Here is a 16,612-nt window from a genome sequence, read left to right as displayed (position 1 = left end):
CTTACAAACATCTTTTTTCCTTCCAACTACAGTTTGGCCTAAGGCTGAATGTTTCCATATTTTAAGTTGACTGCATGACGTATTGTGGCTGCCCCTCATCCCACAGCTTCTAAGGTGAAGAGGAAAATAGAGTATCAGCACATCACATTATGTCCTGTGACATTTATCTTTCTTCCTGTGCAGGGAACAATAGCCAACTCGCTGACATGTGTCCAGCTGCATAAACGAGCTGAGAAGATAGCTGTCATGCTGATGGAGAGGGGACATTTACAGGATGGAGACCATGTTGCTTTGGTTTACCCACCAGGTAAAGAATTGCTGTAGCTGTACCTTGGTACTCCTGGAAGTTCATCAAGATCCTTCAGAATGGTGCTGCATCAGTGGTGCTACCATGTACACCCTGTTAATTGGCAAAACACAAAATATTTGCCTTATGCACATTTCTTTGAATTTAGTCAAACATATTTAAAAGGATCTCTCTCTGTGCATACACACAGATTTTATTTCTTTGGGTTCAGATTAAGACTAACCTGTGTTTTTAAAACATGTCTCTTACAAGCTACTTTAACATTTCTTGTGTGTTGGTGAAATAAACAGTCTGATTTAAGGTCTGTAATGTGATATTTGGTTTGTAAGGACTGCAAGACACTGGTTATATCTATAGTTGTAGGAGCAGTTTTGCAATGGTTAATATGGGAAAACCTTTTCCACAAAAGAAGACTAGTACTTTAAACTTAAGTGTTTGTTTCTGTATTTCACTTCCCATGAATGAAGCATTTTATTGAAGGAACAATAACCTACCAGTACTGCAGATTTTCTTCCACTGAAAGAATAAACCATCCCCCACTGTCATCACAGCCTGTGTACAGCACCAGGGAGGTGTCAGGCAGCAGTATCCAAGGGATCTTTGTACTGTTGTCTGTTCAGCCTCCTTAGGTAGCCTGAAGGGTGCTGTCCCTTGTCTATTACCTACAGTCAATATTTATATGGGACAGCACCGAATTTTATGTTAGAACCAGGATTTCAAAATCATTACTCCCTTTTTTACTGTAAAATTTCAGGTAGGTAAGTCAAGGCTGCCTACATCAGGTTAAAAATGGCAAGAGAAAGACAGTATTTTATGGAACCTCCAGATGATTTTTCTGCAGCTGATAGGACCAAGCATCATCCTACTTGGTCCTTTTGCGGGGACATCTCTCTTCTTGTGCACTCTATAAATGTAAATTTAGGAAGATAATCTGTAGAAATCAGTCTTTTTAACAGGTCATTTCCTGAACATCAAAGTGGAGTTCTCCTAAGTGTTGATATCTGGCTGCAATTCTGTGTGTTGCCTGTGCTTTTTCATGCTCAGAACAGTGCAGTTGAGAGGAATCAGTGAAGCTGAACAAATACTGACAAGGGGCTGAAAAAGAAGTCTGTTAAAGGGCTTAGTCACTCATTTAACCTTCTGGGTTCAGTTCCAAGTACTATTTATGCTGACATAGGAGTCTGTGATGAAATGATTTGATTTTCAGGGGAGGCTTTCTGCTTTGTTCTCCATGCAGGGATAGACCTGATTGCGGCGTTTTACGGATGCCTGTATGCGGGCTGTGTGCCAATCACAGTGCGACCTCCACATCCCCAGAACATTGCCACCACCTTACCCACAGTGAAGATGATTGTGGAGGTGAGCAGACACCACAGACTGCACGAGTAGATGAAATGAGTGATGGGTTTGTGTCTTTAGGAGCAGTAACTTGAGTAACTTGAGTGGTGGTTGGGTTGAAGAGTTGTATTCCTTCCAAGGACTCAGGACTTCAGTGTGTTGCAAAATCAACACTGCTTGACAACGTACAACCTGCTAACTTGAGCTGTCACATTTTGCCCCAGTTACGTGACTCCTTTCAAAAAATATATTTAAAGTCCTTTGTTATATTTAGCTACATGCTAAAAGGGGTAGGATTCCTCACAGGCAGCACCACACTGACTGTTGAGAAAAACCTCAGTGGGAAGTTTATCCTAACCTGATGGCATGCTCACCTCTGAACATCCAATTGTTCTGCATTTAAAACAGTTTCAAAGTTCTGTTGTGAAGATGTTGATCAATATTTCATTTCATCTAGGAAGGTGTTACTCAGACTTTTTCATTCAGTGCTTTCTTTTAGTATTTTGGCTTTATCTAACGTTTAGCCTTTGTTGCACATAAATAACTGCAATGTGCTTGTTACTGAGGGAAATAAAAATAGTTGAAATTAGATAGCCCTTTACATCTGGCAGTTTCTAATATATTGATTGGAATTCTGAAGAAACAAACGTGTTTTTACCATCATTACTTTTCAATTAACAAGTAGTAGAGATAGTTGTATCTTTTGGCTTTCCTTATGGCATCAGATGCCACAAAGTATCAGAAGAGGTATGAGAAATTGTCCTGTTATTTTCAAGATTCTCATTATTTAATATTTTGGCACTCGGTGTTTTTAAACATCAATTGTTAACATATAGAAGTGATGTAAAATGTGTTTCTTTTTCCCTTGATGTTTAATAGCTAAACTAGATCTATTTGATTTCATGATAAAACCCTGATAGATGTAAGCTGACTTGTATTCATTGTCTCTTCAATAGACTAACTTTAAATAAAATGTTGACATTTATTAGCCATATTAATGCCAGTTTTACTTATAAACCTCTTGGCTCTGTTTTACACAAGAACTTCTTTCAATTTTGAGATTAATGGCCTTGTAGAAAATAAAATATTGCAGCTGTTCTTTCATTGCCAATGCAGTCACACAAATTTCCTGATGTGATGGGGTCAATGCCTGCTCTAACATGTTGTACGTCTGCACTGCACATTTTGAAGTCAGTCAGAATGACTTCTGAGTAAAATTTGGCCTACATAATTGTGTTTTTGTGATGACCTAGTAGTTGTAAGGTATAACTGAACTGAGCCCCATCTTGAGCAGTTGCTAACCTGTAGCTAAAATATGTTATTTCTCCTTCCCACAATCCCTATGTGTTTACCTCTGATGTGCAATTCTCTGGGCATGGATATTCTGTATTTTAATAAACCTTCCAGATTATGTAATTCCTGAGAAAGCTTCTAACCACCAACTCTTGAAATTCCTTTTGTTTGATGCCTTAGTGTCCCAAATCAAGATTTGCATAGATTAAAATGTAAGAATTAATTTGCCTTGCCATGACAGTAAAAATGATTGGATTGAGGGGTGCTGCAGTGGCTTTGTTTGTATCCACTTTTACCTTGAAATATTTAGACTGTTTATCTATAGGGAAGTAATGGGATTAGAGTGTCAAGAGATTAGAGTTTGGTTCAGTGATGTTTGTTCAAATTTCCAAATTTCTGGTGTTGTATAAAGTTGACTTCCATGAGATTATTGTCAAGAGAAGCTGTTCTCTTCTGCTCAGTGGTAACATTTAGTGTACATATGATTACTGATTTCATTAGGTTAAACACTGGAAATTTAGTGTGCAATGAAGTGTTTCATTTTCCTTAAAGAAAAAAAATACTCTTAGCAGCATTTGCACAGATTTTCAAAGTTTGGGTAAAAGAAGAAGAATGTTGCTTTTCAGTTTTTCCTGTGTTTTATCTTCAGTGATTTCAGTGTTCATATTCATGTTTGTCTGAATTCCTTAAGGATATTAATTTTTTATAATCAGTAAGAAATATTCTTATAGTTGATACCTATGAACTTTTAAAAATAGCAAATCTAAAAGGAGAATTCAGCATGTATCATGTAAAATTCAGTGCAGATGGTATTTGCAGTAAGCTCACCATTTCATTTCTTAGTGCCACTTGCACAATTTCTGTTCTAGAGCTACTGTTGCCAATATCAGAAGAGTTCACAGTGGTTTATCACTAGCACAGGAACTGGAAATACATGGCTAACGTAACACTGACTTAAGATAGTAAAATTATTCATTAAAACGTCAGACTAGGTTTTTGTTTATCTGAAAATATTGTTTATAAACCAAGATATATTACCATCATATAGGAAATGTTTTGGACAGTCTTCTTTACTGACACTTTGGGGTGAGAGCTGATTCAATGAGTTGGAAAGGTCATGTTCTCACTATTAAGGTGCCTGTAATTTCATTACAATGCTCTTCTCAAAGTGCAGTTTTCATGTAAGTTGTAAAGCTCACATGACTTTGTCTGCTTCATGAGCTGCATTTTTTGAGCAGCTTCCCACCTGCTGATCAGGAAACATAAAATTGATACACCTGTGTCCTGTTCTGGCAGAAAATAAGTCACAGTCTTGCCCATTTTCATGGGAGAGTTAATTAGTATCCCATCATGTTTTTATTTATTTCTGGATTTTCTAGGTGAGCCGCTCTGCCTGCTTAATGACTACGCAATTAATATGTAAATTGCTACGGTCGCGGGAGGCGGCGGCAGCAGTGGATATCAGGACATGGCCTCCAGTCCTAGATACAGGTGGGTGCTGGGCTTAAGGGACCTCTGACTCTTTTGTCACCGTGTTTGTCAGTGACATACACACATTTTCTGTCTCTGTCTCCACCAGACGATTTGCCAAAGAAGCGGCCTGCACAGATCTACAAACCTTCTAACCCTGAAACGCTTGCTTACCTTGACTTCAGTGTCTCCACCACTGGCATGCTGGCAGGGGTAAAGGTAGGGACTTGTGTTAAAGCTGCCCTTCTTGCTGTCCTGCCTGGCTGGCAGGTGGTTGCTCCTAATTTGTGACTCCTTGTGATCTTTGGAACTAGGAATTGAAGCGCTTCCTCCCTTGCAGTCATTGTTTGATTCCATTGACATTAAATTATTTCTTCTCTACTTGCTACAGGACTGTGTGTGGTGGGTTTAGCCCATCTCCTCCTCCTCAGACTAAAAATTTCAGTCCATTACTCCTGTGCATAGACCACTAGTTTGTCTGCCCGAAGCATTTTTCAACTTAGGCATCTGTTATTTCTGATCTGTGAAGGAAATGAGACTGTCATCGTTTTCCTACTTGTTCCAGTGCCCATTCATTGCTCCCTTCTTGTTGCAACTCAGCTACTAGCCATTGGTTTTCAATATTCTCTTCTTCATGCAATTGAGGGACATGATGATTTCTCTGGTATATTCACCTAGTACAGTACTAGAGTAAGCTGCAAAAATTCATTGATAGATTCGTTTGATAAGGTCAGGCATTTGAGCTCTTGAAATCTATTCTGCCATTTTCTCGAACCCTTTAGCCACAATTCATCAAATCTGTTTTACCTATCTGCTGATTTATGTATCATCTCACTATTGGTTTCACCAAGACAAAGTAAAATCACTCTGTTATTCCTACTCGTTACCTCCTTACTCCTATTTGTTGCATATCCGAGGATTATGATTACTTTAGCAATCTCTAGTGATGTATCACACTCAGAGCCTATGTTGAATTCCTCATACTCTTTGGTGTTATCCATCTATTTGCAGAAACTGTCAGCATACTTTATAAACAAAGTAAACACCATTTTCCCCATTTTCAGGTGAAGAATTTGAAGCACAGGGCTGGTGAAGTGACCAGCTTGAGGCTGACTGATGGTTAAATGGTTGACCTTGCTGGTGGTCACATATTGGACACTCCTGCAACATTCATTCCATCTAACTTTGAATAGTACAATGCCTACAGATGTGGAGTGGTCATTGGGCTCCTCACCAGCCAACACAGAGAAGTGGGACTTTTAGGGTGTAATTTATCTGATTTATCTAAAACATCTGTTTTTTAAAGGAGCGAATGTCACATAAGTCTTCATTTCTTCTAGAGGCCTCAAATGATTGTTTCAGATGCAGTCATCTGTATTAAATCAGGTCTGAATTACACTTTATCAGACTTGCAGAAATGACTACTAACTATGCAAAGTGAGTATCTGGGAATCTTCAAAGATAGTCAAAGACAGGACAAGTCGATGAGCCTTTCTTAGTGTGGCTAGAGGGAAATACAGATAAATCTATCAAGGAATTCTTGATTAGCTTCTAATATCTGGGTCACAGAGCCTGCAGGTCACTGACTCAGCAGGTTTATGTAAACAGTTACCATCCACGACATCATCACTAATGATTAATTAATTATAAAAGGATCAAAAGAGGCCACAAGGCTTATAATTCATAATGCGGTGGTACTAAATTAAAAGAAATGGCTAAATAACTCCTGTGCCTCCTGAAAAGTTGGTAAATGTTTTGTAATCACTTTGAAAGTAGTAGATTCCACTTGTGTCACTCTCAACATTTTCAACAGCTTGCACACAATTTTTATGGTGTAAAAATTCACAGAATAATTATGATTATCAGTTCTGTGTCAATAGAGTTCGGTTTAATCCTGGGTGAAAAAGTGGTCTTGATTCAGCTTGAGCAGAATTAATCTGCAGACTGCAAATGATCACCATACAGACACCCATACTGAACTGGTCCTTTTGCATCACTTGGAACACATCCAGCCTCAGTTATGGCTGTCATTGGAATGGAGAAAAAGTCACTTCTGGAGCTTTATTCCCCTGTTTACTTTAAGATCAAATAAATTTTACCTTCCAAGTGCCCATTTTCCTCCACTGACTCTCAGTGAGCAGTATATAAAGCAACCAGCTCCCTATGTGGCAGAGATCAAAGGTTTGGTAAGTTAAATCCTGTTCAGGCTGTGTTTCTAACACTGGTGTCTTTCTTGTTGCTAGTAGAGAGGACAAACATTAAAAGATATTTTCCTGTTCCGTTGTCATTAGAACTTGTAAGTCAGGATGGGTGAGTGTGGAAAACATCCTAATACTAGGAAAAAAATCGAAATAATTTCCTTTGGATCAGGTTTTTTATTTCTACTTTCTGCTTGTTTTATCTTTGAGAGCTTTCTTACCAAAATTTTAGGAGTCTTTTTCTCAACTAGGAGCTGGATAACATGCAGATATTTTACAGATATTTATTTACAGAAACTTTGCTAAGTTTATTGGGATTTTTAGGGCTGAATGATTAGGTCCTTAGTACTGTCTGGCAAAATTCCTTTCAATTTAAAAAGTTCATTGGCATTTTTTATTTATTTTGTTAAGAAATATGTACTTTAAAATATGGTACTGATGATCAACAAAATGTTTAATTCAGTCATTAATTCCTTTATTCTTCCAGGAATTGTAGCATGTTATCATTAGCTTTGCATACAGCTTGGAGCACATCTTTAAACCACTCACAGCTTTCTTCCTAAATCACTTCAAACTTACCATTCATTGTCTCCTCTCCCCTTTCACAATTACGTGGATGCCCTCTTGAAGGAAAATTATGTTTTCTAAGATATAAATTACCTGTGTGCTTACACTGAGCATAAAGTCAATATTTACTTGGTGGTTTTATCCTGTAATTGATGTAAGCACTTGGAACAGTCTGAGACTGAGCTTTCCAATGACACAGTTGATCATTTTAATTGCTTTGCTGTTGTCTTTCAGATGTCTCATGCAGCCACTAGTGCCTTTTGTCGTTCTATTAAGCTGCAGTGTGAGCTTTATCCCTCCCGGGAAGTCGCGATCTGCTTGGACCCCTACTGTGGACTTGGGTTTGTCCTCTGGTGCCTCTGCAGGTGAGGCTTCTCCTCAGCCTTTTCTGAAACACGGTTTCCATTGCACTGTAGCACAACAGAACGGATGATGTGAGTGATGAAAGGATGGGAAGAACAGACAGTGCCTCTGGGACTGCCATAGGCAGTTGGAATTGCTGGAAGCTATACAGAACCTGCTGTATGGAGGATGAGGTTTGTTTGAGTGGGGCATGGCCGTAGGTATTTAGGCTTGGAAGTAGAGAGCATCAACACAGCTGCTCATTGACGTCCTGCCGCTTTACTGCTGTCTCTGCAGAGTCTGGCTTGTTTCATTTGATGAAATCAGTGCTTTACCAGTATTACCTTAAGGAAGGGGTTTCCTTGTGTCCTCTTTTTCATTCTCTTATCTGAAAGCAGGAGTAGATATCAGGGGACTTCCTCATTTGTGGGACTTTCAGGATATGGTTTTTGCAGACACAGAAGTGTGTTTTTTTGCAGGTACTTTTATGGCAATAGCGAAGTTATCAGAGAACAAAATGTTTCTAGTGAAATGCGAATCAGCTTTTTTGGTTAATACATTTTGAAATAACAATTCTGTCTATCTCTATACTCCAGGGAAGCTACAGTTCAGCTACTGAAAGCAGGTCTATTAATTTTTTTTTTTTAAGTTGGCTGGGTTGATGCAGAGGCAAAGGAAAATAACTGTGGGAGTGTTGGAGCCCATTTTGATGAAAGCATCTCAGAGTCACAGTAGTCTGATATCTTTGCACTCTCCACAGAAAATTCTTTGGTGTTAGCAGTTCTGCTATTTTTAGTTACTAAAATGAAGATAATCCATGGCATTAAAAATACTTTGGATAAACTTTGTACCAATTTACTAAATAGCTGAAGGAAGTATTATTTGATAACAGCTGCAACAACTTCTTTTCAACAATTATTGTTATTTAAAAGTCGGCTATTGGCATGCTTTATTGCCCTTTTAAAATATTTGTTATTATATATTAAATAGGCCAAAGATTAACAGTATTATCTTATTCATTCTTGATCAGTTTCTTTTGATTTAAGTTATACTTGCCTAATAATATTTTGAGTTTTACATAGAGATTAGCATTGCCTTTGTTTTGAAAAACTTTTTGGTTTTCAGCGTTTCATTTACCCAACATAAAAGTAAAACTATTGAGGCTGCAGAAAAAAAACTTCAGAAATTTTGAGATTTTAATTAAATCACTCTGTTTTAAGTTTAATTTTTTAAATGTTGGTTTTTTTAAAGTCAGGTGACTATTTCTGATAAAGACTCGAGTGTTCCAGCATGAACTGATGTCAGCACTGTTAGGCCAGGGAAGGACTGTACAGCACCACAGGAGAGTTTAGCTAAGGAATGTATCATTGTATAGGATAGTGCTGGAGCACACAGCATCCAAGAATAACTTCTATGCAACATCATGATAGAGCCATAAAACACAGACAAATGTTGACTAGTCTAAAACCCAAGTAATTTGTGGTGCCCGAGACTCTCCTGAATACAAATTTTTTTCTTCTTCTTCTAGAACCATTTTTCCAATAAGTATGCATTTGCTGCCCTTAGGTCCTTCCCAATACTGATAGTATTCAGCCTTTCAGAAGGAGAAGATTGTTTATGACTGGCAAGTGAATTAAGGCAGCAAGCCTCTGGGAGAAAGCAATCAGAGTCTGCGGTCATTTGTAGCTTATAGAAGGAATAGAAAATTTTATATACCGTTTTCAAAAAAGAGGAAGGAAACAAGGGAGTTGAAGGAACTGAGATCAGGCCAGCAACACTCTAGTCTTGTGAACCATCACATCAGTCTCTTCTTTGCCACAATCCCCTGTTCCGATTAAATCAGAAAAACTTCGGGCTGCTAGAATTACGATTGTCACTTGGAGAAAGCTGGCATCAGATACAGCCTAATTAATTCCACTTACAAACCTAATTTCCATTTCATTACTATTTTAGAAATGAGTATTATTTGATGTCATAGGAAAAAAACGCATCCTGGAGTTTACAAAGCTCTTACTGATCATAACTTAAAATTTTGTGACTTTGCATTTTACCCTTTGTGGTTCAGTATAACTGGATCCAGACAACATTTCAACCCAGATTTCTAACTCAGAGAATTCTGCTCGAAACTTATGATTGTCTTGTCACCACTTCCATTAACTAAATTAATATTTCTAATGGCATATGGAAATGAAGTTAGGTCTTAAATTTTTTATAAGCTAGAGGCTTTTGAGAGTTAAATAGGAACTCTTTGTTTTAAGAGCCCAGCAGGAAGCAAGAGAAACCTCCTGTGCTGGGTGCAGTTAAAAGTACATTTAAATTCCTTTATTAACTAGACCAAAGGAGGCATTGACTAAGGAATTGAAAGAAAAACTAACCTTTTATCCCCATTGTAGGTGCTTAGACGTTGTGCTGGCCTGCTCCACTACGGTGCCCCAGAATGCCCCATTCTGTGAGGTCAAAGCTACTTAGGAAAGCTGCTGGAGCATGGAGCCAGCCCTTTGGTAAGTTTGGAATATATTGCATAGTTTTGCAAAGTTTTTTATTTTTAAAAAATTTATTATTTTATGGCCTAAAGGTTATAAAATAATAAAGAAAAGAAACCTTGCAAAGCAGAGCAATACATTAAAAAGAACTGTTCCCTCTAAACTGGCCTCATGCTCCAGCAGGGTTTCCTTGGAACCTTTATCACTGAACATCAAGTCCTGGGTGTGGCAGCAGACATCAGCCCCATGTGAGTTCACAACCCCCTAACTTCCTGATTTTAACGAGTTCTTATTAATGATTCAATAAAAGAATACATTATCTTCGCGTTTTTCTCTTTAATAATCTCATTTATCCATTCTGAGAAGGTGATCCTAGTATTCCGACTTGCATTGCATTACATTTTAAAATGTATTACATTCTTTAAAAGGAAAAAAAAAAGCCAAAGACCTCAAATGTAAAAAAAAAAATGAATTCTAAATCCCATTGTTCAGAAATGCTTCCTGAAATTAAGATGTCCCTGTCTTAATGATTGTCACTGTGGGGCAGAATAGAGCATTCTGCAGTTCATTAGTGAGGATTCACTTAATTGATAGTTGCTGAGTAATGCAATCGAGTAAGAATTTTCCTTCTACTTTAGCCCAGCTAAGCCAACTCAAATTGCAGTTCTACTTTTACTGCTGGAAGACAGAATTGTCCTTGCTCAAATTAAAATTAAGTACATTAATAATTTTAAATAAATTTTATATATATTCTCAGACACTGAGCTTGTAATAGTGGAAGTCAGTGAGACTCAGACTGGACCAGAGGAACTGAATTTTCTGGTGCACAGTGGCCATGCAATAAATAACACGATTGCTGTGAAATGGTCCAGGGAAGGCTTTCCAGGGAAGGTGCTTTCTCCTATCCTGCTCCTGCTGCCTCTGTTCCATAGCATGAAGCCAAAATCCACAGTGGTACTGCCAGGTAGCTTCTGCTGCAAAAGTCTGCAAGGTTTCTTAGTAACCAGACAGGTGGAACTGTGCAAGAAGTGAGCAAGGGATTGCAACACCAACAGGAGAACTGCATTTTAGGAAGGTTTATTGTGTTAGGAATCACTAATTATTGTTAGGTTTTTTAGGCTAACTTGAAGATAACTGGCAGGCATGAGCATTTCCCCCAATTTCCAGCCCATGTGCAGCAAACTAAAGGCAAGACTGCATAAAGAAGCCTAAATCCCACATCAGAACTGGATAACCCTGGCATGGGAAGTGAAGGATATGAACATAAACATCTGTCATGTATTTTGCAAAGTGCATAATTGGCCCAGGAGGAGTGTGAAGGTGTGTTGTCTGCCCTCATACTGCTGTGTGCCAGTTTCCTGCAGAGTCTGTTGCCAGTGGCAATTTGTGGAAGAGGCAATTTGCTTTCCTTCCACATTATAACAGTACTGTTAAACCTCCCTCAAGTCTGGAAGGTTCAAGGGCAGCTGAAAGCCCTGAGTCACCTTGATATGTGAGTTCTGAGATGAGCTGGCAGACTTACTGTTATCACCTCTGGAGACATGCCCGTACATGGGGGAGTAAGTGGGGCAAGAGAGATGGTGATAAGGAACCAGAATGATGCTAAAGGCTGAGCAGTGGCCTTTTGCTGTCTCTGGTACTGATGGGTTATCTGCTTACCATGTGCAGTCATGTTCTTAGAGTGCTGTGTGCCAGCCGTCATCTCTGGACTCTTCAGGTGGTGGTTACTTTTTCTCCAAAAGTCCATTTTTTTAGTACATGGTGGGTCTCCAGAACTGAAGATTTAATTTTTGCCCAAGTCCTTTGAAGCCCAAGAGAGATATATGCCTAAGCACTGTCCTCTATAGCCTGTACTGTCCTCCCTACAAGCTCTGGTCCAGGTGATTGTGAAGACTTTTGCTCTACCAAGCACCCAGTTCCCATACCTGTCCCTCAACACCAAATGCCAAATATCATCTGTAGAAATGCAGAAACCAAATGCATATGCTTGACAGGATGCAGCAGTACCCACCTGCCTCCTCCAGTGAAGTGGGAAAGCAGCTCATGTCACCTGGCAAGGACCCAGGGGTAAGGGCAGTGGTGGGTCAGTAACCTGCCAGAATGCAATTGGAAATTGCACTTGCCATTGTCAGCACTTATTGGCCTGCTGAAATTTTTGGAACTATAATAAAACCTCAGCTTTTTCTGCTAATCTGCCTCAGCACAATATGGGATAAAGCTCCAATTCAGTGGAACAGTTAAGTGCCAAGAGGTCCTTCCAGGAATCTCCATATGCTGCCAAAACAGCCTGCCAGCAGCAGAGCCAGTGTTGTGATCAGATGGTGCCGTCATACCAAAATGCATCCTGGTGCTTTTACCTGGAGGATTCATGTCCTTGGGCAGCCCTTGCTTAGTGCAGGCAGACAAGGCTCTTCACTTACTGCCACAATCCAAGGCTTTGTCCACCACATGAATGCTTTTTTTCCCTGGATTGCTCTGCAGTTCCCTAAAGGAAGACAACATTTCTAAAAGGTGATCTCCCGCCTCAGCCACCCTGGCATTTCCCTCTGAATCTGCATGCCAAAAGTCATTGTGACAAGGGATGCTCTGCACTGTGTCTGCTCCTGTTGTCAAGACTTGCATCAGGAGGTGGATACTTTTGTGATGCAGTTTTCTGCACCAATGGAAGAAACAATCTTGATACAATTCCTTCCCAGTATTTACATAACTAAATCTTGCACCTAGTCCATTGTATCATATATTGTTGCAATCTCAGAAAGGGGAATTTAGGTTCAACAGTTTATATTTAAACTCCCAAGTTTTCCGAATATCCCGTTGATCCCCCTGCTGCCGCAGTGTTCACCGTGATTTTCTTTGTTCCTGTATGAGAATAGCCAAGCTGACAGCTTAACCATCTTAACTATGATGTTTCAAGGTGAGATGGAACTGCCTCACCTTGTTCAGTGCCTCAGTTTCAGGATTAACTCTACCATACCTAGAATTACATGGAGGCAGCATTGACAGAGCTTCCTATGGGTTTGGAACCATATCAAGCTTCATCCAGCATCTCCAAAGCAGCCTTGCACAACTGCAGTTTGTTCAAGCCCATGGTCCTCTGTGTGGTGTTTGGCATTCATGATAAGCAAATGGCCTCTAACATCTCACAGTGATTTGAAACCACCAGAATGGTAGAAATGCTTCAACCAGCTGTGCCAGGGTATTTTTTCCTCAGCTTCTCTTCACCAAAACACAGGTGATAGCTTCTCAGGGGAGTATAAATCTGTGAATTTGCACAGATATGTAGCTATCAGGAGCATTTTGTGGCTTGGACTGAAACACAGATTCTGCGTAATGTTTCAGAGATTGATTCAGGGAGCTGAGCCAAGTTATGGTTGATGTCGTGGTGACCAGGTGCTGCATAAACCACTTCAGCTGTGGAACTGGCACAATCACCCCACAATTATGCCTTTGTAGTTCTTCTTGTAGCTCCACCAACTGCTCTAGCAAATCAGAGGATATGCATGGATTATTAAACCACAGTTCAGTAGGCAAAGCCTGTGTTGGGCATGAAGTTTCCAGGCATGGTATCAGCTGGCTGTAGATTTGTGTATTGCAGACAAGAGCAGCACATGTGAGGCTTTCCACCACAGAAAGTTTCCTGCCTGCTAGATATTTCCTTCTGCTATGCAGTTTGATCCTGAACTCCATAGTATTTTTGAGGCATTAGAAAACTCAGAAAACATGCAAGCAACATCTTAATTTGTTTCAGTCTAACTGGAGTAATTTTTTTAGTCTAAGCCTGATCATAAGAGTATTTGTACCCCTCAGTCTGAAGAAGATGGGTTTTTTTGCATCCAAATCCTCATGCTTTGCTGCAGGACTGTTGGTGGGAGCAAACCCAAGTATCTTTCTTGTCCATAAGTTGGTCAAGAGAGGTAGACAGTTCGTCCCCACACATTAGTGTTGCTGAGGGGGAAAACATTTGTCTTTGGTGTAAATTCTGCTATTTTAAATGATTTTCTGGTAAAATACATTTGGAATCAATTTTTTGTTTTCCTACCAAAGCAATGCAGCTTTCTTTTCCCATTTTACTGTGGAGTTTGTGGGAACACTTTTCAGTACAGGGATAAAGTTTGTTCTTTTGATTTGGTTTTGATTTTGGTATGTCTGCCCAGTTGAATAAGTGATACTTAAGGGATCTTAATGTGGTTGAGAGTAATAATTCTCTGACATTTGACACCCTGGCATCATGTTTCCTGAGGTATTTATTGTGCAGATAATTTTTTTCCCCTGATACTCGTTGCATCAACTAGAGAATTTCAGGGGCAGGAGGAAGGGTTTGAGAGTCAATCTCTGTATACCATATTTGTACAGATTGGAGCCCATCCCAGGCTTTTACACGAGTGGTTACAGCTTCCTGTTTGTAAGAATTATGTATTTACCAGATGGATTGCACACCTTGATTCTTTGTGAAGCCCTAAGCTAAAAGGTCTGTTGGTCTTACGTCTCTGAAAAACTTAATAGAATTGGCTAAGAAAGAAAGAGTCAGGTATTATTTATTCTAAAAACTGGTACTAGTCCCTGACAGGTGTGATCTTTCACTTGAGCTCAGGGCATTCCCCTTTCAGGCTTGGGTAACATTGCCAAGATCTCTTTTCACATGTTTATGCAGCACATGCTCAAGGTTCAGTGATACTTACTCTGATTCCATAAAAGTGTAATGGTTCATTTGCCTGCCCCATGCTGTGGTCATCGTGTCAGCCCCATCCCAGAGCACATCTCTCCATGGAAGCCACTGGTCATGAATCACCCAGAGTGGCATAAATGGGGACAAGCAGTCAAAGATAAAATTTCTCCTCTATGATAAATGAAATTGTTTGAACTGTAGTTCATACATATTCCATGACGTCATCAGGCTCCTACTCCAGTGGAGACCTAAACAATTTGCATTATTAACTGCTGTTGGGGCTGGACTTGTACACCTTTTTTTGCCTTTATCGTACCAAGTAAAGACATCCAGGTCACACAAACCTTGCTCTACATGGCACAGCTTTTGAAAGCACTCTCATCTGGGTTTGGGGGAGTGGGGGCACTCACTAACCAAGGAGGGAACCTGTGTGAGTGTGTGCAGCCCATCTGCAAGAATTGCAAAGGTGTCCTGATGTCCAGTGTTAGAGAGATGCTCATTTTCCTGAAAATAAAGTTCCATTTCATGTCTTACCTCAGACACTTGGATTTGAAAACATCGACTTTACTTTACCAAGCTGGCATTTCAATTTTCAAGTCACAAATGAAATTCTTTTGTGCATGATAAATCTCAGGGGCTTTTATGGTCCTTTCTCAGAACTTCTATGATTTGGAGGCTTTACGCTGTCACCATTCAAATTGGAAATATCTACAGAATACAAATTGAGATGTGAGTGGACTGTAAAATTGATGGTAAATCTGCCTGAGTGAGATGAGTGAACAACACAGAACCCATGGGAAATAAACTCATCAAACTGGGAATATTTTTCCCTTGAGGAAAATCTTAGATACCAGAGAAATTAGCTCTGACATAATTGTTTCCATCAGGGCCCTGATAAGTGTATTTTAGCAGTATTTTTGCTCAGTGAGTATCCAGTATACAAGAGATGTAGTATATTTAAGTTTCAAAAGTTCATGAAACTTTCACAGAAGAAATTTAAAGCCGCAAGGGTAGTTGAATTGGGGCCAAATTTACTCCCTTGAAAATTATTGCAAACCTCTTGCTTCCTTTAGCAGGAGACAGGTTTTTTCCATATTAAGCAATAAAGTACTTTTTTAGTCAAGGTCTCTTAAAATGCTAATTACTCAATCCAAAGTATTTGTCAGCAAGGCTTAATTTTTATTAATATTATTGTACTGCTTATTCACACCATTTATAACTGAGCTATTTTGCTCTCTTTGGTACAGTTCTAACAGCAAAGTCCACAGGAATTTTAAGTAAATTAGTAGTTTAGGAGCACATTCTGCCTGCAGTTCTCATGATTCATCATAGACTCTGAAAGTATGACAAAAAACCAGGGTTAAACATCATGTTATACTTCTGGAGCTGTGGAGCACTGTAAGGCTCCACATGGTTCATCCAGTGCTGTGATAAACTGTCTATTCAAGCTCCCCATGGCTTGTCTATGGACACTGGTGTTTAGTGTGTGTTAATGAATCTTGTGTCTTGCAGCGTTTATTCAGGACACCAGTCTATTCTGATTCCTCCCTCAGAACTGGAGACCAATCCCGCCCTGTGGCTTCTTGCCGTGAGTCAGTACAAAGTGAGAGACACTTTTTGTTCCTATTCAGTCATGGAGCTCTGTACTAAGGGACTCGGGTCGCAAACAGAGTCACTGAAGGTGAGTGGTTCTGCTGTCCTGCACGCCCTGCCACCTGTATGGTGGGGTTTGGGAGCCTTGAACACTCTGCTGACTGTCTGCTGTGAGGAGAAAATCATCAGAGGGCACAGGCAGCTTCCACAGAAGCCACGTTACTCCTTGCCAAAGGCTGTGTATCAATACCAGTCATTCTTCTGATCACAGGGCTGTTAAACATCAAGGAAAGGTTTTTATTTACCTAGGCTTTCTGATCTGTGTTGCAGCCTGTGTTGATAGGCAAGTGTTGGA

General features: G+C 39.7%; 1 protein-coding gene across 4 annotated transcripts in view; it reads left to right on the top strand.

The window, feature by feature from the left end:
* The window catches only part of DIP2C (disco interacting protein 2 homolog C), a 311,051-nt gene that overhangs the window by 255,977 nt on the left and 38,462 nt on the right, over positions 1 to 16,612 (top strand). For all 4 annotated transcript variants that reach the window (XM_039548197.1, XM_039548196.1, XM_039548195.1 and 1 more), the window contains 6 exons: positions 184 to 307; positions 1,545 to 1,666; positions 4,318 to 4,429; positions 4,518 to 4,627; positions 7,408 to 7,538; positions 16,177 to 16,345. In XM_039548197.1, coding sequence (XP_039404131.1) covers positions 184 to 307; positions 1,545 to 1,666; positions 4,318 to 4,429; positions 4,518 to 4,627; positions 7,408 to 7,538; positions 16,177 to 16,345 — 768 coding nt within the window. The remainder of the gene's footprint in view (positions 1 to 183; positions 308 to 1,544; positions 1,667 to 4,317; positions 4,430 to 4,517; positions 4,628 to 7,407; positions 7,539 to 16,176; positions 16,346 to 16,612) is intronic.

This window comes from Corvus cornix, chromosome 2 (assembly GCF_000738735.6).
Source record: "Corvus cornix cornix isolate S_Up_H32 chromosome 2, ASM73873v5, whole genome shotgun sequence".
In the NCBI taxonomy this organism is placed as follows: Eukaryota; Metazoa; Chordata; class Aves; order Passeriformes; family Corvidae; genus Corvus; species Corvus cornix.
This window is presented reverse-complemented; position numbering and strand designations above follow the sequence as displayed.